The 22,549-nt window shown below is 35.4% G+C and overlaps 2 protein-coding genes across 2 annotated transcripts; both read left to right on the top strand.

Moving 5' to 3' along the window:
* Positions 1-16,033: 16,033 nt before the first annotated feature.
* Positions 16,034-17,356, top strand: LOC123205243 (aspartic proteinase CDR1-like). The gene has a single exon (XM_044622163.1). It carries the CDS (start codon positions 16,034-16,036, stop codon positions 17,354-17,356), a length of 1,323 nt encoding a protein of 440 aa, XP_044478098.1.
* Positions 17,357-18,848: 1,492 nt separating this feature from the next.
* Positions 18,849-21,602, top strand: LOC123205152. The gene is made up of 6 exons (XM_044622029.1): positions 18,849-19,043; positions 19,254-19,466; positions 19,581-19,747; positions 20,740-20,821; positions 20,927-20,995; positions 21,327-21,602. Exons 1-6 carry the CDS (start codon positions 18,918-18,920, stop codon positions 21,495-21,497), a joined length of 828 nt encoding a protein of 275 aa, XP_044477964.1. The 5' UTR covers positions 18,849-18,917; the 3' UTR covers positions 21,498-21,602.
* Positions 21,603-22,549: the final 947 nt, after the last annotated feature.

Genomic DNA, 22,549 nt, shown 5'->3' with positions numbered 1-22,549 from the left:
TTTTTTTTTCTTTTTAAAAATACTTTACAATAAACGCATTATTAAAAGTGTTTAGGAAGTATTCCAAGAAAACTAAAAATCTGGAAGCGAACAAAAGATGTATATACTCATATGAAGACTCATCTGAAAGTATCTGAAAACAGGGAGTAATCATATGTAACTGTACCATAATCTCAAAAAGTCAAAAGTCGATAAAAACATGCCACTGTATGCATGTAATATAAACAAGAGATAACCTGCTCCAGCCGGATCTACCTACGCTGACCTGACCCTGCCTCGCAGCTACCTCGATCATCTGTACCTGCAATCAGGAAAGAAAAGGGAGTGAGTGATAAGAACACTCAGTAAGGGGAAAGAATCAAGTAAACTATCCTCTTTTTTTTTTTTTTTCCTATTCTATCTCACTTTTGAGACTCAACCTCACATCTTAACCTCTACAAGAGATTGAGGGGATAATTTAATTCACTCTTTACTATTTGGGTCATACTTTGTCCCATCTGGTATCTATTTAATACTTTCTGGAAGCTAACTATAGGGATTTGACACTTTTCTAAGCTCAAGCTCTTTTTCTTTCACTACACTATTTCTGAATCTGAATTGAGCTCTACTGCGAGCATGTTCTACTGCGAGCGGACCCTACTAGGGGTCTATGTCCCACTACGGACGTGTCCTACTGCGGACATGCCCTACTGTGGGCGGTGTAGTGTAAAGTGCCCCTTCATAGTTTATAGCATGCATGCGGGTCTTATATCTTACTAATTTTGCTTCCATTTAAATTTATTCATAACTCACCAGACATTACTCTTGGGACGACCCCTAAATCTTGAGCCCCAAATTCTTTTTCTTGCTTTTCTTTCTTTTTCTTTTCTTCTTTTCTTTCCTTGCCTTTCCTTTCCTTTCCTTTCTTCTTCCTTTTCTCTCTTTCTTTCTTTCTTTCTTTCTTTCTTGCAGAATTAAGAAACACTGTTCACAGAACAGTCATTTAGCAGGGCAGCCTTCTTTTCATACAATTTAACATCCCAAACGGTTTCTAATTCATACAAGCTATATATCGTTGAAAAGAGGATTCAAAGATCTTTCCAACGAGCTATAATAGCACTCATAATTCAATAGATAAGGCAGTCAAAACGTAAGCTAAATTCAGTGATAAAATTACGAAATACTGTTCACAGAACAGACATTTGGCAGGGCAGCCTTCTTTTCATACAATTTAACCGCCCAAACGGTTTCTAATTCATACAAGCTATATATCATTGGAAAGATGATTCAAAGAGCTTTCCAACAAGATATAATAGCGCTCATAATTCAATAGATAAAGCAGTCAAAACGTAAGCTAAATTCAGTGATAAAATTACGAAATACTGTTCACAGAACAGACATTTAGCAGGGCAGCCTTATTTTCATACAATTTAACCGCTCAAACGGTTTCGAATTCATACAAGCTATATATCATTGGAAAGAGGATTCAAAGAGCTTTCCAACAAGATATAATAGCTTTCATAATTCAATAGATAAGGCAGCCAAAACATGGGACGAACTCAGTGGCAAAAACTGTAAATATCATGCAACTTTCTGCCTTAAACCAAATCACACACATAGACATCCCAGATGACAAAACAACATTCCTCAACTTCAAAATCACCATTTATAACATAGATCCGAGGAATCAAAAGCTTAAAACATGCAACATATCAATAATGATTCCCCTTACCTTGTTTCAAGCCAAATATTTGTAAATTGACTTCCTTCTCTTTGTTTTGCTTCCTTTATCACCAAGACCACTTTAAATCAATACCAAAACACACTAACATATTCACATAACATGCATATAAATATAGATAAAAGGGAAAAGAAGGAGATATTTGGTTACCAAAGCTTCCAAGTGCTTCCTTTTCTTTTTCTTTCCTTATTTATCTTCCAAAATCCCTTCAAAATCACTCACTGTTCTTAAAATACAACAAAGAAATGAAGAACACTGCCTTCCTCTCTAGGAGACGAGAAGCTGCTGGAAAAATGATCAAAGAAGCAAAGGTAAAGTTTCTTTCTCTCTTCCTTCCTTCTTTTATTGACTTTTGGCACATATATATTGACTTTTTTTTTTTTAATAAATATATATATCTATATAAACTAAAACACACACACACAATTGGAAATATCTCCAAACAGAGTCAAAAGACATAATTACCCCTGGAATATATCTGAGGGTATTACAACTTTTCCCCCCTTACAAGAATTTCGTCCTCGAAATTCATAAAAACAACTCTGGATACTTCTCTTTCATGGTTTGCTCCATTTCCCAGATGGCCTCCTCTACCTTTTGATTTCTCCATAAGACCTTTACTAGAGGAATCTGTCGATTCCTTAGTTGTTTAATTCTCCTGTCGAGTATCTGAATCGGTTTTTCTTCATAACTAAGGTATTCTGATAACTTAATATCTTCTATATTCACAACCTGGGAATGATCACCAAGACATTTTCTTAACGATGAGGCATGAAATACATCATGAATCTGGTCCATACTCACTGGTAAGGCCAATCTGTAAGCCACGTTACCAACTCTCTCAATTATCTCATATGGACCAATAAATCTGGGAGCTAGTTTTCCCTTCTTTCCGAATCTCATCAAATGCTTGAATGGAGCAACCTTTACAAATACAAATTCACCTGCATTAAATTCCAAGTCTCGACGTCGACGATCTGCATAACTTTTCTGTCGATCCTGGGCCTGTTTTATTCTCTGCCTGATCAATTGGACATCATCAATCATTTTCTGGGTCAACTCAGGCCCAAGAGATCGGGATAACACCTCTCTCTCTCCTATCTCATCCCAATGGAGAGGAGAGCGACACCTCCTACCATATAATGCCTCATAAGGTGCCATTTGAATAGTCGTCTGGTAGCTATTATTATAAGCAAACTCCACTAAGGGTAATATTTCTACCCATGTAGTTTTATGATCAAGACAACAAGCTCTCAACATGTCTTCCAAAATCTGATTAACCCTCTCTGTCTGACCATCCGTCTGAGGATGATAGGTTGTACTAAAGGCTAAATTAGTACCCAAGGATCTTTGAAGACTCTTCCAAAAAGCTGATACAAATCTTGTATCGCGATCAGATACTATGGTCTTGGGTACCCTATGCAATCTAATAATCTCCCTAACATATAATCTTCCCAACTGATCTGTGGTAGTAGTATCTTTGATGGGTAGGAAATGAGCTGACTTAGTCAATCTATCAACAATCACCCAGATAACATTACATCCATTTTGAACTCTAGGGAGTCCACTGATAAAGTCCATGGAAATATGCTCTCATTTCCATTCTGGAATAGGCAGAGGCTGAAGTAACCCTGCAGGTCTCTGGTGTTCGGCCTTAATTTGTTGACAGGTGAGACATCTGGTAATAAACTCACCTATATCCTTTTTCATGCCTGACCACCAAAAATATCTTTTTACATCCTGATACATCTTTACACCTCCAGGATGGGCAGTGTAAAGAGAACTATGAGTCTCTGTAAGAATTTTCTGTCTCAATTTAGTCCTCTGAGGAACATATACTCGATCTCTGAATTTGAGAATTCCATTCGCTACTTGAAAATCTGTCTCGAGACCCTCTTGAACCTTCTGAATTTTCTGTTGACACCATTCATCTTGTGTCTGAGCCTCTTGAATCTCATTTATAAGAGTGGGTTGAATCTCTAGTCTAGCGAGGACCCCAATCACAAGCTCAATCTGCTCTCGGTCCATGTCTTTCTGAATTTCTCTCTGGATCGTCAGTTGTGATATCATCACATTTCTACTGAGGGTATCTGCAACCACATTAGCTTTGCCTGGATGGTATTTAATATCACAGTCATAGTCTTTTACTAACTCAAGCCATCGCCTCTGTCTCATATTTAATTCCTTCTGAGTGAAGAAATATTTGAGGCTGTTATGGTCAGTATAAATATTACATCTTACCCCATACAAATAGTATCTCCAGATTTTTAAAGCAAAAATCACTGCTGCTAACTCCAAATCATGCGTAGGGTATCGGATTTCAAATTGTTTCAACTGTCTTGAGGCATATGCTATCACCTTGCCTTGTTGCATCAATACTGCTCCTAAACCACCGTGTGAGGCATCGGTGTATAAATCATACTCAACTCCCTCTTCTGGAAGTACTAACACCGGAGCAGTAGTCAATCTTCTTTTCAATTCTTGGAAGCTTGCCTCGCAAGCACCTGACCACTGGAATGGCGTTGCTTTCTTCGTGAGGGTTGTAAGAGGTCTAGCTAATCTGGCAAATCCTTCCACAAACCTCCGATAATACCCTGCCAAACCTAGGAAACTACGAACCTCTTTGACTGTCTTTGGTCTCTGCCATTCAACTATTGCCTCAATCTTATTGGGATCCACTGATATACCCTCTACTGAAATCACATGCCCCAAAAAGGTAACTCTATCTAGCCAAAATTCACATTTTGAGAATTTGGCATACAGTTGTTTATCTCTCAATCTCTGGAGGGTAAACCTCAAGTGTTGTTCATGCTCCTCTCGACTGCAAGAATATACTAAGATATCATCAATGAATACCACAATAAATTTATCCAGGCAGTCGTGAAATACCCTATTCATCAAATCCATAAATACTGCAGGGGCATTTGTCAATCCGAATGGCATCACTACAAACTCAAAATGGCCATACCTCGTTCGGAAAGTTGTCTTGGGTATATCCTTCTCTATCACTCTCACTGGTGATAACCAGATCTTAAATCTATCTTAGAAAAGACCACAGATCCCTTCAACTGATCAAATAAATCATCAATCCTGGGTAACGGGTACTTGTTCTTAACTGTGGCTTTATTTAGCTCTCTGTAATTAATGCACATTCTCATAGACCCGTCTTTCTTTTTCACAAATAGGATGGGAGCTCCCCAAGGAGAATGGCTCGGTCTGATAAAACCATGATCTAATAACTCTTGAAGCTGCTTTTTCAATTCTTGTAACTCGACAGGGGCCATTCGATAGGGTGCTCTTGAAATAGGTGCTGTGCCAGGTGCCAACTCTATGCTAAACTCAATCTCTCTCTCGGGAGCTAATCCTGGTAGCTCACTTGAAAACATATCTGGAAACTCACGTACCACTTGTGTTTCCTCAATAGTTGGGCCTGACTCAACCTTGCTCATTATATGAGCCAAATATCCTGTACACCCATTTTTCAACATTTTACTAGCTTTTAACATACTGATCATCAAACTCCGGATATGACCCTCACCAAACTCGAATTGATCTCCAGAGTCTAGGTTAAATCTCACTTTCTTCTTTTTACAATCAATTTCAGCTCCATATCTCCCCAAAAAGTCATCCCTAAAATCATGTCAAAATCTGGCATTTCGAACACAATCAGGTCCACTAGTAACTGTCGACCCTGAATCATAATACTTTGTCCTAGTAGCATCATCTCACTAATGACTGACCCCCCATCAGCCAACTCAATCATAATCCTCTGGGCTATTCTAACAGGTTGCAACTTTAACCTCTCAAGCAAACTCTTGGCTATAAAACAATGAGTAGCCCCACAATCAATTAAAACATAAATAGGAGTATCAAGATAGAGAATCTGACCCGTGACTGCTGATGGGTTAGCCTCTGCTGGGCCTTGGGTGATTGTATAAACTCTGGTTGTGGCCCCTCCTATAGGCTGTTGCTGCTCTACTCTCACTGGGGCAGCTGTACAGAAACGAGCAATATGTCCAGGCTGACGACATCTGAAACAAACTGTCTGACCTGTCAAACACTCTCCTCTATGGTGCCTCCCACATTTCTGGCAAGCTAGTATCTTAGGTCCTCTTTGTTTCTTTCCACTCTTCCAGTTCTTTTTCATGCCTCTGAACTGGAGAGGTCGTTTACCTTTTCTGTCTCGCTCTGGAGGAGGGCCTCTCTGTACTGAAGCTGAACCACTACTCACTGGGGGAGCTGGCATGGTAGAAGGAGGTGTAACCTTTTGCCCTATGGTTTGACCAAACCTCCTCCTAACAAAAACCTCTGCCCTCAAAGCTCTATCAAGGGCCTCTGCATAAGTTCTAGGTGGCTGTGTCCCAGTCATAACATCTCGAGCTATCTCTGGATCCAGCCCGTACACAAACTTCTGTATATGCCCCATTTCTGTGCTAGCTATCTCGGGGGCATACTGGGACAATTGATTAAACTTTGTGGAATATTCTTTTACAGAGTCTGTCCCTTGCACTAGATTGATAAACTCCTGGGCCCTGATACAAGTAACATCAGCGCCCCTGTACTCTGCCTCAAATCGGCGCCTAAACTCTAACCATGTCATTTCTGAGACATTGACTGTCTCCCTGACTAAGTTCCACCATATTCTTGCCCCTTATTTGAAAAGATAGGTGGCATATCTCACTCTTTCTTGGTCAGTCATCTCAAACAAGGCCATGACACTCTCTACTGATTCCAACCACTCTTCAGCTGCTATTGGGTCCCTTGTACCATCAAATTTTTGAGGTTGGTGCATACTAGGGAGGTTGAAAATAGGATGCAACTGAGTCCTCACTAGGGCTATTGTAGATGCTGAAGTAACCTCCTTCATATCATGTCCCTAGATTAGCGGCGTATGAGCCGTCTCACTTCCCTGTGTAGGAGCACCTTTGTGCTCTCTCATCATTTCTCTGAAAATCTCTCGCACATCATGTGCACTAAGTGCCCCTTGGGGTACCTGAGGGGCTGCTTCTTCATTCTGGCTCCTCTGAGAGGGATCTACTGGTGTTTGACTCATCGGTCCTTAAAAATTAAACACATTAGTTTCATAAAACTCAACAAGTACAAGTGAAAACTTAACTTACAGTGATCGGCTACGAGGGTGGTCAGCGTGGCTAGAGGGTATTCTATCTCTGTGTTACTTTGGATTACTCCATTTTGTTTTAGAAAACATCTTTTGGGTTCCCAAAATCATGCTCTGATACCAACTGTAACATCCCTCCCTAGTAGTACTACCTACCGAAGGAGAAATGTTACGAATTAATATTCGTAGCGTCTATTTTTTTTTTCTTTTTAAAAATACTTTACAATAAACGCATTATTAAAAGTGTTTAGGAAGTATTCCAAGAAAACTAAAAATTTGGAAGCGAACAAAAGATGTATATACTCATATGAAGACTCATCTGAAAGTATCTGAAAACAGGGAGTAATCATATGTAACTGTACCATAATCTCAAAAAGTCAAAAGTCGATAAAAACATGCCACTGTATGCATGTAATATAAACCAGAGATAACCTGCTCCAGCCGGATCTACCTACGCTGACCTGACCCTGCCTCGCAGCTACCTCGATCATCTGTACCTGCAATCAGGAAAGAAAAGGGAGTGAGTGATAAGAACACTCAGTAAGGGGAAAGAATCAAGTAAACTATCATCTTTTTTTTTTTTTCCTATTCTATCTCACTTTTGGGACTCAACCTCACATCTTAACCTCTACAAGAGATTGAGGGGATAATTTAATTCACTCTTTACTATTTGGGTCATACTTTGTCCCATCTGGTATCTATTTAATACTTTCTGGAAGCTAACTATAGGGATTTGACACTTTTCTAAGCTCAAGCTCTTTTTTTTTCACTACACTATTTCTGAATCTGAATTGAGCTCTACTGCGAGCATGCTCTACTGCGAGCGGACCCTACTAGGGGTCTATGTCCTACTACGGACGTGTCCTACTGCGGACATGCCCTACTGTGGGCGGTGTAGTGTAAAGTGCCCCTTCATAGTTTATAGCATGCATGCGGGTCTTATATCTTACTAATTTTGCTTCCATTTAAATTTATTCATAACTCACCAGACATTACTCTTGGGACGACCCCTAAATCTTGAGCCCCAAATTCTTTTTCTTGCTTTTCTTTCTTTTTCTTTTCTTCTTTTCTTTCCTTGCCTTTCCTTTCCTTTCCTTTCTTCTTCCTTTTCTCTCTTTCTTTCTTTCTTTCTTGCAGAATTAAGAAACACTGTTCACAGAACAGTCATTTAGCAGGGCAGCCTTCTTTTCATACAATTTAACATCCCAAACGGTTTCTAATTCATACAAGCTATATATCGTTGAAAAGAGGATTCAAAGATCTTTCCAACGAGCTATAATAGCACTCATAATTCAATAGATAAGGCAGTCAAAACGTAAGCTAAATTCAGTGATAAAATTACGAAATACTGTTCACAGAACAGACATTTGGCAGGGCAGCCTTCTTTTCATACAATTTAACCGCCCAAACGGTTTCTAATTCATACAAGCTATATATCATTGGAAAGATGATTCAAAGAGCTTTCCAACAAGATATAATAGCGCTCATAATTCAATAGATAAAGCAGTCAAAACGTAAGCTAAATTCAGTGATAAAATTACGAAATACTGTTCACAGAACAGACATTTAGCAGGGCAGCCTTATTTTCATACAATTTAACCGCTCAAACGGTTTCGAATTCATACAAGCTATATATCATTGGAAAGAGGATTCAAAGAGCTTTCCAACAAGATATAATAGCTTTCATAATTCAATAGATAAGGCAGCCAAAACATGGGACGAACTCAGTGGCAAAAACTGTAAATATCATGCAACTTTCTGCCTTAAACCAAATCACACACATAGACATCCCAGATGACAAAACAACATTCCTCAACTTCAAAATCACCATTTATAACATAGATCCGAGGAATCAAAAGCTTAAAACATGCAACATATCAATAATGATTCCCCTTACCTTGTTTCAAGCCAAATCTTTGCAAATTGACTTCCTTCTCTTTGTTTTGCTTCCTTTATCACCAAGACCACTTTAAATCAATACCAAAACACACTAACATATTCACATAACATGCATATAAACATAGATAAAAGGGAAAAGAAGGAGATATTTGGTTACCAAAGCTTCCAAGTGCTTCCTTTTCTTTTTCTTTCCTTATTTATCTTCCAAAATCCCTTCAAAATCACTCACTGTTCTTAAAATACAACAAAGAAATGAAGAACACTGCCTTCCTCTCTAGGAGACGAGAAGCTGCTGGAAAAATGATCAAAGAAGCAAAGGTAAAGTTTCTTTCTCTCTTCCTTCCTTCTTTTATTGACTTTTGGCACATATATATTGACTTTTTTTTTTTAATAAATATATATATCTATATAAACTAAAACACACACACAAAATTGGAAATATCTCCAAACAGAGTCAAAAGACATAATTACCCCTGGAATATATCTGAGGGTATTACAAAAGGTGCATGCTTAAATATGTCAATGCCATTGCTTGTTGACTTTGCACTCTAAATAATAACCACTTGATATTAAAATTGTGTGTCTTTCATTTTAGAAGGCAAACCATTGGCAATAAGAAGATGCTTAGGTCAATTATGTAATTTTATAATTATTATTAATAAAAAAATTTTAATTAACAATATTATCAATAGTTTAGTTCATAAATAATGGGAGATTGTATCTCCCCCATGTAGTTTGGATTTTGGAATATACACGATTCGGAATCAATCGAATAATAATCAAAGCCAAACAAGTAAGAACAAGATAAAATTTTTTTATCTTGATTCATATGTTAATTAATCATATATACACAATGAGCTTAAAGTCTGTTTGATTCGAACCAGACCCAAACAAAACCTAATTTAAAATCGATTCGAATATGAAATAATCAACTTAATATATCCATTTTTCTTTGACATGGAAGTTCTATGTGTCAGGATACAAAAAGGACCAATAAACTTATAGTGAATCAAGAGGCTCACTTGTAGTGAATTTGATTTTCTTAGTGAAAAAGGAGAGAGATATTTGAAATTTGATTATACAATTTTAGTTTTATGTCTCCCGGTGTTTCTCTTATTATAGAATAATATAAAATAATTAGTTCAAGATTAAATTCAATATGTTTGTATTATCTGTAAAAAGGAAGAATAACCAAAGAAGAAGAATAATCATTGATAAGACAAGCTTTGTTTCGTGTCGAGCTAAACTACGACACGAATCTAAGTAACCATAAACAATGGAGAAAATTTCTAAAAACTTTTGCTTCTCTTATTTTTCTTCAATGAGGGAAAAAAAAAATGTAAGCTAATGGTAGCAAACTACCAAAGAGAAGTTGCATATTCTTGTCTTACCTTTATATCCCTAATTGGGCTTTAGTCTAGAGTTTTTGTCATGGGTCAGGCTATTGTTTGGGCAAGGTTGGCAACAGTTTGATGGCCCATTTACAATGGGCCTATCCATCTAGATGAACAAAAAGGCTGGTTAACTTGACCCAATATCATATTAATTACCCAAGTGCAAATAAATGTTTTAAAACCTAAAGCAAATTGGTTGGTTGAAACCTCGAATTGGTAATTTAAATGAAAATAAGAGGTTTCAATGTTTTCTCTAATGACATATAAAAATCAAACTTTTAATTTATTTTTTAACTTAATCAGTAATGTGGTGGTCCGTGAGTTCGGGGGTTAAAAATAAGAAAAATTTAGTTAATCAGGTGATCTGTGGTTTACCCTCTGACTGATTCAAGATTTGTTATGGGTCTATAAAAATATTAGTCCAAACCAATATTGGTTCAAAATAAATAATATTTTATTTCAAAGTATAGACAAATTTGATATGAGATCGATTATATAATACATATATACATCAATTATCAACTTCTTAAATGCAACCTAATTAAAGAGAAAAGGGGGAAAAAATCTATTAAATTTTAACATTATTTTATTATATTAGGTTAGCTACTTTCATAAATTGAGGGAGCACAACCAATTTGGTGAATAAACCTAACCAAAATCCATGCCCAAATTTCCTCTTGCTTCTATCAGATTGTAACAATGTCTAATCTAACAGATAGGTAAGCTACTAACTCAAATTGAGGAGACCATACATCAATTAATTTGGTGAATAAACTAGAAAATTAATTTTTATTTTACTCTTATTATGTCTTTATTCGAATATATAAGTCTCCTATTCGGAAGAAAGGTAGAATCGAAGAATTGAATAATTTAATATGTATCCAAATTGGATTGAATCATGTCATTTTAATAATTAGAACCCAAAATTTGTTAAAACCAATAGTTAATAATCCTAAAAGCACTAAAATTTCTAATATGGTAACATATATAAAGGCAACTAGATAGATGCTATTTTCGAATCGATTCAAGAAAAGTCAAACCAAATTGACCCCAAGTTTAAATAGACGGATGGGGTTAAAACTAAGGGAAATTTTAAAAATTAGGCAAAATTAAAGGGGTCTAAGCGAAATTGCCCAAAAAATTAAGGTTTAAGCAAAAATACCCAGGTTTTGTGAAATGACGAAAATGCCCCCATATATAAACACAGCAATTTTTCACTGTGCAATTCAAAGAAAATTCGAATTTTTAACGCATCCCACGGGAATCCCACGGGGAACGTCATTTTCGCCGATTTGCTTGCTTTCCGGCAACCGAAAATGGAAAATAATGTTATCACATCTCCCGTAATCTTGTTTGGATCAAGTTATTGCTCATATTATTGAGATTTGATTGAGATTTTTAGGTTTGAAATTTTAGGGTTTACGGTTTGAACAATGCTTAAAATGTTTTGATTCTTGGTTGTTTTTGTTGAATTAATTGAGGGGTTTTGTGTTATACAACGTGTAGATTCGATTTATGTGAAAATCGGTGGCTAAAACGACCAAAATTTGGCCGGAAAAGACTGCAGAAGAGATCGGCAGTCCGACGTGGGAACAGTGTTTCCCACGTTAAAATCAATAAGCCCACGTTCAGCCTAATTTCGGGGGGGAAACATAGCTTTTTGAAACAATTGGGGTGACGTGGGAAATTCTTATCCCACGTGGGGTTTTTTTGAAATTTATCACGTCAACGCGAGTTTTGCAAAATTACGAAAATGTCCATATATATTACACAGAAAAAATTGCTATTTCCCACGTTAATATTACGAAATTACCCTAAAATTTCTCTCAAATTTCACGTACCCACGTTCATCCCACGGGCGATCCGATTTCCGTCGATTTCCGTCAATTTTCTTGATTTCCGGCACCCACAAATGGCAAAGAAGGTTAGTATATCTCCCTTAATCTTGTTTGGATCAAATTATTGCTCATATTATTGAGATTTGATTGAGATTTTTCGGTTTGAAATTTTAGGGTTTACGGTTTGAATAATGCTTAAAATGTTTTGATTCTTGGTTGTTTTTGTTAAATTGATTGAGGGGTTTTGTGTTAGACAAGGTGTAGATTTGATTTATGTGAAAATCGGAGGCTGAAACGACCAAAATTTGGCCGAAAATGACTGCCGAAGAGATCGGCAGTCCGACGTGGGAACAGTGTTTCCCACGTCAAAATCGTCCAGTCCACGTGCAGCCAAGATTGGCTGTTTTTGGGGGGGAAAAGTAGCTTTTTTAAAATATTGGGAAGCTGGGGAAATTCCTTAGATTTTCAGTGGACCTTTAGATTTTCAGTTTTCATGAGGGGGTAAATTGAGATTTCTCTTATCTAGGGTTTTGATTGTGTACTTTTCGAATTTTATATCCGTTTTTTCTGTTCTAGGGTTTTTCAACTTTTAGAATTCGAATTTCAATTCCGTTTTTTCGAATTTCATCGTTTTACGCGATATGGACTCGTATTTTTAAGATTTCCGAAGGATTTTTTGATTGTTCCCATTCTAGGATTTTTCAACTTTTAGAATTCGAATTTCAATTCCGTTTTTTCGGATTTCATCGTTTTACGAGATATGGACTCGTATTTTTCAGATTTCCGAAGGATTTTTCGATTGTTCCCGTTCTAGGATTTTTCAACTTTTAGAATTCGAATTTCAATTCCGTTTTTTCGGATTTCATCGTTTTACGAGATATGGACTCGTATTTTTCAGATTTTCGAAGGATTTTTTGATTGTTTCCATTCTAGGGTTTTTCAACTTTTAGAATTCGAATTTTAATTCCGTTTTTTCGTATTTCATCGTTTTACGAGATATGGACTCGTATTTTTAAGATTTCCGAAGGATTTTTCGATTGTTCCCGTTCTAGGATTTTTCAACTTTTAGAATTCGAATTTCAATTCCGTTTTTTCGGATTTCATCGTTTTACGAGATATGGACTCGTATTTTTCAGATTTCCGAAGGATTTTTCGATTGTTCCCATTCTAGGGTTTTTCAACTTTTAGAATTCGAATTTCAATTCCGTTTTTTCGTATTTCATCGTTTCACGAGATATGGACTCGTATTTTTCAGATTTCCGAAGGATTTTTCGATTGTTCCCATTCTAGGGTTTTTCAACTTTTAGAATTCGAATTTCAATTCCGTTTTTTCGTATTTCATCGTTTTACGAGATATGGACTCGTATTTTTAAGATTTCCGAAGGATTTTCGATTGTTCCCGTTCTAGGATTTTTCAACTTTTAGAATTCGAATTTCAATTCCGTTTTTTCGGATTTCATCGTTTTACGAGATATGGACTCGTATTTTTAAGATTTTCGAAGGATTTTCGATTGTTCCCGTTCTAGGATTTTTCAACTTTTAGAATTCGAATTTCAATTCCGTTTTTTCGAATTTCATCGTTTTACGTGATATAGACTCGTATTTTTCAGATTTCCGAAGGATTTTTTGAATGTTCCCATTCTAGGATTTTTCATATTTTTATGTTTTTTCCACGTATACATTTGTTTACATATTTGTTTTTACTCATGTCTAACGAATTTTTTACATTGTCTCAGGATATTTCTCGCAAAAGAAGACGGGTTGACAGCGAGCTGCGAATCCCTGACGAGACCAGACACTTCCGGATGTATATTTTCATTGTATCGAGTAGCTCACGGATGTATATTTATCGTTATTCCTATGTTTAGATGTATATATTTATTGTATGTTCATATGTATATGATATACTTTATTTGTGGTTATATATGGATGTGTATCGTATTTGAGTTCATTTTTTAAATAATCTTGTCATAAAAAAACAATAAAAACGTATAATTACTCAAACATTTACACACTTGAAACAAATTAGAGAAAATATAGTAATAATGAAATAAATTAACACCAAATCCAACAATCCTTCGAAAATCTGGAAAATACAAGTCCATATCTCGTAAAATGATGAAATTCAAAAAAATAAAATTGAAATTCGAATTGTAAAAGTTGAAAAACCCTAGAATGGCAACAATCGAAAAATCCTTCAGAAATCTGAAAAATACGCGTCGATATATCGTAAAACGGTGAAATTCGAAAAAACGGAACTGAAATTTGAATTCTAAAAGTTGAAAAACCCTAGAATGGAAACAATCGAAAAATTCTTCAAAAATCTAAAAAATACGAGTCGATATCTCGTAAAACGGTGAAATCTGAAAAAACGGAACTGAAATTCCAATTCTAAAAGTTGAAAAACCCTAGAATGGAAACAATCGAAAAATTCTTCAGAAATCTGAAAAATACGAGTCGATATCTCGTAAAACGGTGAAATCTGAAAAAACGGAACTGAAATTCCAATTCTAAAAGTTGAAAAACCTTAGAATGGAAACAATCGAAAAATTCTTCAGAAATCTGAAAAATACGAGTCGATATCTTGTAAAACGGTGAAATCCGAAAAAATGGAACTAAAATTCAAATTCTAAAAGTTGAAAAACCCTAGAATGGCAACAATCGAAAAATCCTTCAGAAATCTGAAAATACGAGTCGATATCTCGTCGATCGGTGAAATTCGAAAAAACGGAACTGAAATTCTAATTCTAAAAATTGAAAAACCCTAGAATGGCAACAATCGAAAAATCCTTCAGAAATCTGAAAAATACGAGTCGATATCTCGTAAAACGGTGAAATCCGAAAAAATGAAACTGAAATTCGAATTCTAAAAGTTGAAAAACCCTAGAATGGCAACAAACGAAAAATCCTTCGGAAATCTGAAAAATATGAGTCCATATCTCGTCAAACAGTGAAATTCGAAAAAACTGAACTAAAATTCGAATTCTAAAAGTTGAAAAACCCTAGAATGGCAACAATCGAAAAATCCTTCAGAAATCTGAAAAATACGAGTCGATATCTCGTAAAACGGTGAAATCGGAAAAAACAAAACTGAAATTCGAATTCTAAAAGTTGAAAAACCCTAGAATGGCAACAAACGAAAAATTCTTCGGAAATCTGAAAAATATGAGTCGATATCTCGTAAAACGATGAAATCCGAAAAAACGGAACTGAAATTCGAATTGTAAAAGTTGAAAAACCCTAGAATGACAACAAACGGAAAATCCTTCAGAAATCTGAAAAATACGAATCGATATATCGTAAAACGGTGAAATTCCAAAAAACGGAACTGAAATTCGAATTCTAAAAGTTGAAAAATTAAAATGCCTTTACAATGTAAAATATCCAAAAACCCCTCATATTTATCTAAAATTATTTTAACCCTATAATGAGTGAGGGGAGTTATATAAATGAAGGGAAGGGTAATTTTGGTATTTTAGAAAAAGTTTGAAATAAATAAATAAATATCAAAATGCCTTTATAATGTAAAATATCCAAAAACCCCTCATATTTATCTAAAATTACATTAAAACCCTATAGTAAGTGGGAGAGTTATATAAATATAAGGGAAAGGGTAGTTTTGGTATTAAAAAAAGGCATAGGCATTTTTTTTTTTTGGAACAGTGATTTTGGGCATTTTGGCTTGAAAATAGTGATCTTGGGTATTTTTGCTTAATGGGAGGGCATTTTGGCCATTTTTTAAAATTTCCCTAAAACTAAAGTTTAATAAGGTTATCTTATGTATGTAAAATCGGGATGAGAATTTGATCCTCTAAACCAGGTTTTTAACCTATTTTCTCTCTAATTTGTCTCTATTTTATTGTTAAATTTTAAATTATTATAAATATGTTATGATATCTTATAAAATTTTAATAATGTACGTAATGACGATGCAAGAAAATTAGATTTTCTTGATATTCATAATAATTATAATTAATTATTTTCTATTTTGGGGTCTTTTTCATGCAAAAATACATCTCTTACGTATAATTACCTCTCTCTATGTTCTTCTTGTTGAACTTCAATGGCAAAGATCCATCATTTTCAAGCACAAATGCTTCCCATAATCTTCGTCTTCATCTGCCTTTCATATTCATCTGTAGAAGCCATCAATGGCGACGGTTTCAGCGTCGACTTGATCCATCGAGACTCCCCCAACTCTCCCTTATACAACCCCTATGAAACCCCTTTGGATCGCTTCAACAACGCCTTCAAACGAGGTCTCTCTCGTCTCCAGCACTCGAAAATGGCTTCCTCACCCGCTTCCAACGCTCCACAAACAAGCATATATCCCGATAATGGCCACTATCTGATGAAGTTCTCTATCGGAACTCCCCCTATAAACTTCTATGGCATTCTCGACACCGGCAGTGACCTTTTCTGGGCTCAGTGTCTTCCCTGTCAACGATTTTACAAACAAAAAAACCCCATTTTTAACCCAGCCTCTTCATCTTCATACAAAAAGCTTTCATGTCAATCCGCTCAATGCCATTCATTGGATCATGTCGCTTGCTCTCCTGACCAAACTTGTAGCTACAACTATGGCTATGGAAGTTTTGCATTAACCCAAGGCGTTCTCTCCACAGAAACAATCACTCTAGGCTCAAAAAACACTTTCAAAAACATCGTTTTCGGATGCGGGCACAATAACACAGGAGGATTCAATGAAAACGAAATGGGATTAATTGGTTTAGGAGGAAGAAGCACGTCACTTGTTGCCCAAATCAGCTTTCAGCTCAAAACAAACACAAAATTTTCCTACTGCTTGCTCTCATTTCATGCAAACCCTAGTCTCACCAGCAAGATCAATTTCGGAAGCAAGAGTGCAGTTTCAGGATCCCATGTCGTTTCAACTCCTCTAGTCCCCAAAGATGACGAAACATATTACTTTGTAACCCTATATGGAATCAGCCTTAGAAAAAACTTCATCCCTTATAATATGCAGAAAAAGGTTCCCAAAGGAAATATGTTCATCGATTCTGGCGTCCCTCCGATGCTGTTGCCTAGGGACTTTTACAATAGATTGGAACAAGAAGTCAGAAAGGCGATCAAGTTGACACCGTATCAGGATCCGGATTTGGGAACTCAACTTTGCTATAAAAGAAACAGTATGGCGGATGTTGCACCAATTTTGACCGCTCATTTTGATGGTAAAGCTGATGTGCCTCTGGTTTCGACTAGCATTTTTATTTCTCCGAAGGAGGGTGTGTTTTGCTTTGCCATGCAGCCAATCAAGGAAGATGTTGGGATATTTGGGAACTTTGCTCAGTCTAACATTTTGATTGGCTTTGATTTGTATAAGAGGATTGTTTCTTTTAAGCCGACTGATTGTTCAAAACAGCAGTGATGAATGTTCTAAGTAATAAATTATAAGTAATGTTAAGTGATCTTAGTTTTGAGAATACATACTCAAGTAAATACTCTCAGTTTTATTAATAAATTATTCATTTAATTGATTATTATTAATCTTAATTAGTTTCCATTATTATGATTTGATTAATCATTGTTTAGACGCTAGGAGAGGGCTTAACTCAATCAAATGGTCAGTTGGTAGGTTAATTGATCTGATTGGACCAATGACACTAGCATGACATAATTAATTACAATTTTCAAACGAGGTTTAGTCATGTTGACGTTATGAGTCATTCATATAGGCTCACCTTGTTCTACCATGCATATCAACAAGATTAGTTCATGAGTCATATTACACATTATTTTATAACAAAATATACCTAGAGTGTTTTGGAGCACTCACTCATGTTGGAGGCTCCTTTATTTTTAATCAACGTAACGATATGTGTATGGTGCTAAGATACCCACATGAGGAATACGAACAAGATAGAGACAAAGAAAGGTTCTATGGGTATGCTAAAACCCTTAGGACACGAGACATTTGGAGAGTGTGTACAACTTGACAAAAGTTTGAAAAATTTATAATATAGTTTGTTTATATACAAACATGTGAATGATCATTTATCTGTAACACACAATCATTCATACGAATTGTATTTTATTGCCTCATATACACAATTTAATCATTATAAATATTCAATAAAATCATCATATAAAAATAGAACTAGAATAAAAAGAATGAAAAGAGAATGCAATAAAAGAATACAAGAAAGCGAATGCATAAGGGAAAAAAAGTTGTGTTATATGTACAAATAATGACGTGTCATTATATGATTAGATAATTAAAAATTAAAAGTAAAACAACTTCAATCACATAGTGACACATCGTTAATATTCATTTTATAAGGAATGTGCCTTCTTAAAACATTGGCAGCAAAATTCAATGAGACAAAACCATGGACAAAGAAAAATGTGTGCATAGTGAATTTAGTCCACTGTTGAATGAATTTTGGCGACAAACTTTTCCATTTTGGATGCTAGGGAAAATGAAAGAAAAACAATAGCTTCATTCGATTTAAGTTAAGTTTGAATATGACCTAATTCGAGATTAATTCAAGATTAGATAGTTAATATTCAAACTCAATTAAAAAATAATTAAATTTTAAATCCAGACTGAATCAATTTAAACTTAAATATTTAAATTAACGTAGACTTGATTCATTTGTATTAAAACAAGTCAAATCCTTAGTTCAAACTTTATTCATTTAATTCAAATTTGAATTTAAACTCAAGTAGTTTGAATCAAACTCAGTTCCATGAAAACTATGGTAAAAGTAAAATTTGGAAATGCAAGAAATTTTCTTGGTGCACAATGTGTGGCCAAGATAGAGAATACGAGGCCTTCACCCTTTCCCTGTAGCTCCCCCTTAGGAACCACGAAAATGTTATCTTCCCATGCATGCATTCATGTCCACACACCTCCTTTACTTACACTCACAGTGAACTAAGTCTTCCCCTCAACCTCTCTCAATTTTGTGGTCTCAAGGCTCTCAACCATGTCCTCAGCCGTAGTTGCTGGCGCCTCCTCCTCTTGCTCTACCGCCTTCTCCAGGAACCACTCCATCAAAACCTCTCCAAACCCTTCTTCAAAACCCTTCTCTCTCCAATCTTCTCCTTCCCAGGTACGACTTCTCACTCCCAATCTCTTGCCTTAGATATAACATTCTAGCATTGTATGTATTGAAAATTGATAAATACTCATAATTTGACCTCTTTGATACTGACCATCACTTCCAGAATTCAGATGAACTATTACCGAATTCGGGTCAGCATTATACAACAATAGATAGCTTGTCTTTAGAAATAAAGGAATTGTATATGACTGGTTGCAGAAAAGCACATTCCAAGGGGTATCTCTTCAGGAAGCTAAAAGGGGAGTCTCAGATCTTTTCAAAGCAGTAAGAAAGAGCGGTTTCAGTAATGAAAGTAGAGGCCTTGAGATTACAGCAAGAACTGCTGGAGCTTCAAAGACTATTGAGGTTGAGGTTGAAAAGCCACTAGGCCTCACTTTGGGCCAAAAGTCGGGAGGTGGAGTGGTCATCACTGTGAGTTTCATGCAATTCTTTCTCAATTTGCTGCCAAATTTGATGCAATTTCTTGAAAAATTATGTGTTTGTTGGAATTACTTTGTGACAAATTGTGTTGTGATTTTGATTTAGGCTGTAGAGGGAGGAGGGAATGCAGCAAAAGCAGGACTTAAATCAGGGGATCAGGTTCTGTACACAAGCAGCTTCTTTGGGGATGAACTTTGGCCTGCAGATAAACTTGGATTCACCAAAACAGCCATCCAGGCAAAACCTGATTCTGTCTACTTTGTTGTTAGCAGGTTTAAACTCTATTTCCTGCTCTTTGACTCTCATAAACTTCACTAAAACTATGTTTACATAATCTGAAAAAGTCTTGGATGAGTGAGGTGTACTGCAATATCTATACCTGCACTTAATAAATCTTGTCATCTAAGTATGCTTGATGAACTCATGGAATGAGCGGATGAATAACTATTATGTCCTCAAGTCCACACTTCTTATTGCCATAACCATGGATGTCTCGAGAATTGCATGCCATCTAACATTAATTGGAGAATCCGAGAAGCACTTGAAAAAACAAGTTTATTCAATTTGTATGATGCTGAAAATGGGTTAATAGCTCTGTCTGTCCTGTAAATTACCTGTCCACATAAAAGGTATAAAATTTTCGGTGTTTTTCATCTAATCGATGATCGAAATATATTCAACTGTAAAAGTCTTTAATGAGAGAGGTGTACCATGTGCGTTATCTATACATTTGTCTAATACATAATGTCATGTAGGTATATAGCACTAGAATTGATTGAATGAGCGTATGAATAGCTATAGTGTCCATCGCATTTAAGACTCCTGTCTAAGCTTGTTGTTTCTGTAACCCTGGAGGCCTTGCGTATTACCACTGAGAAACAAGCATGTCGAGTTTGTATGATGCTGAAGATGGCTTAACAGCTCTTTCTGTATTGTAAATCTACTTGTCTACTAAGAAGGTGTGCAGTTTTGGTGCTTTTCATCTAATCCGAAATGGAGCTATCTTCATTGGAAAAAAAAAGTATTTTCTTCTAATCACAGACTGCATAAAAGGGTAAAACCTCAGAAAAGTTATGATCCTGCTGCCTGAGCTTCCATGAATTGAGCAGCTCCTAACAGCTCTGTATGATTTAGTTCAAATGCCAATGGTTGAATTATTAGTATAAAGCTCTCTTCGATTGCTGTTTTGTTCTCTTTACCTTTGAAATTGCCTGTTCTCTAAAAAATCTACGCATCATGGCTAGTTCATCTATATGTGTTGCAGGGGTGCAGAAGTTGATGTCAGACGTCTAACAAAGCGTCCGGCTCCTCCTCGCTTTGGGCAAAAGTTAACTGAAGCTCAAAAGGCAAGCTTCTTTTTGAACATTATGAGTTTATCTAGCTACAGAATTTCAACATGAATCACTTTGCATATTCCCGAGTCATTACTGATAGCATGTAGCTTATTTCAGGCTAGAGCTACTCACATCTGCCTTGACTGCGGATACATATACACCTTGCAGAAACCTTTCGATGAGCAGGCAAGCCTCTTTAATTTGCCAAGATTTCTTTCGCAAGTAATAAATGTATCATGCATCAAACGTGAAACCAGTCACACACAGAATTTTAATCTCTCTTTACTATAAAATTTCTCAGTGCCAAGGCTGAGCTGCAAAGGCCAGTTCATGATCTAAAATTTGTGTCTATACAATATCTATCCCATCTCTGTAGAATTAAGAAGCAAGGATTACATAAAGACACTAGCAATTTCCATGCTTCTGAGGATCATATGCAAGAGTTGAATCACATACATGCATTGTGCAGCAACAAATGAAATGTCATTGAAATCTTCTGTTTCTTTACCATGTGCAGCCGGATACATACGCGTGTCCGCAATGCAGGGCGCCGAAGAAGAGGTTTGCGAGATACGATGTGAACACCGGGAAGCCAATCGGTGGGGGATTGCCTCCAATTGGTGTACTAATTGGTCTGGTGGCTGGTGTTGCTGGTGTTGGAGCATTGCTTGTTTATGGTCTTCAGTGACCCTGTTTCCTAAGGTCCTGATCATTTTTTGTCCTTCTCATGGACTGTTGATGTCAAATATATGAAGTAAAATCAAAGTCATATGGAGAATTTGAACTTCAATAATCATTAGAGAAAAAAAGAATAATTAAAAAATAAAAAAAAAATTGTTGACAAGATAAATTTCTGTATAATGATCTCAACGAGATAATATGGCTCGAACTGAATTGATTTTGAGTTAAAATTTTCTCAATTTAAATTTGTCTTGCTTAATTCAAGGTCAAATAGGTCAAATCATCATGCCGCTCTAGTTTTACGATACGAAATCGTAAAATCAAATTGAATAAAATTTTAAATAGATTAATTCATATTTACTATTCAACTCAAACAGCCCAACCAAAATTATTATATATTTATTAAAAAATATAATAATAGCATTTTGAATAAGCACATGTACATTCTTAATCAAATAAGTACTACACTATAACAAATATATAATTTAGTGGGCATTTCATTTAGGTAATATTTTATTATCAAAATAAAAAGATTATCTTGAAGATAAATTACTTAGAAGATTACTGGATATAAATAATTACTATGTTTGATAAAATTTGATAGATATAAATAATTATTATGTTTGTTTAAAGGTAATAAAAGATTACTAGTAAATTATTTTATTTAAATGCTCTTAAATATAATTATTTTTAAATATTTTATATTATTTGTTATATTAATTAAAAATAAATTTATTTTTGTCTCAAAAAATTAATAAATAATAATATAATTATAATAAAATCAAGATTACCTTTGTAATCTTTAAATACTTAAGGTGAAGGTGGTAATCAGATTACCACCTATATTACCTGCCATGTCAGTATTGATAATAGAAGATTACTGTAATCTTTTATCACTGATAAACCAAACAAGAAAATAAAAGATAGATTACCAAGATAATATTTAAATACAGAAACCAAATACCTAGGGATGATTTTAATTTTGACACAAAATACTATTTTTAGAGACAAAATTTTAATTTCGTCTCAAAATATTAATTTTAGTGACAAAATATTAAT

Source organism: Mangifera indica, unplaced genomic scaffold, assembly GCF_011075055.1.
Source record: "Mangifera indica cultivar Alphonso unplaced genomic scaffold, CATAS_Mindica_2.1 Un_0002, whole genome shotgun sequence".
Classification (NCBI taxonomy): domain Eukaryota; kingdom Viridiplantae; phylum Streptophyta; class Magnoliopsida; order Sapindales; family Anacardiaceae; genus Mangifera; species Mangifera indica.
This window is presented reverse-complemented; position numbering and strand designations above follow the sequence as displayed.

Excerpts from the sequence above, each read along its gene's own strand:
- LOC123205243 (XM_044622163.1), top strand. The coding sequence starts at position 16,034 with ATGGCAAAGATCCATCATTTTCAAGCACAAATGCTTCCCATAATCTTC.
- LOC123205152 (XM_044622029.1), top strand. The coding sequence starts at position 18,918 with ATGTCCTCAGCCGTAGTTGCTGGCGCCTCCTCCTCTTGCTCTACCGCC. Across the intron at positions 19,044-19,253 it reads TCCAATCTTCTCCTTCCCAG|AAAAGCACATTCCAAGGGGT; the intron begins GTACGACTTCTC and ends GACTGGTTGCAG. Across the intron at positions 20,822-20,926 it reads AGTTAACTGAAGCTCAAAAG|GCTAGAGCTACTCACATCTG; the intron begins GCAAGCTTCTTT and ends AGCTTATTTCAG.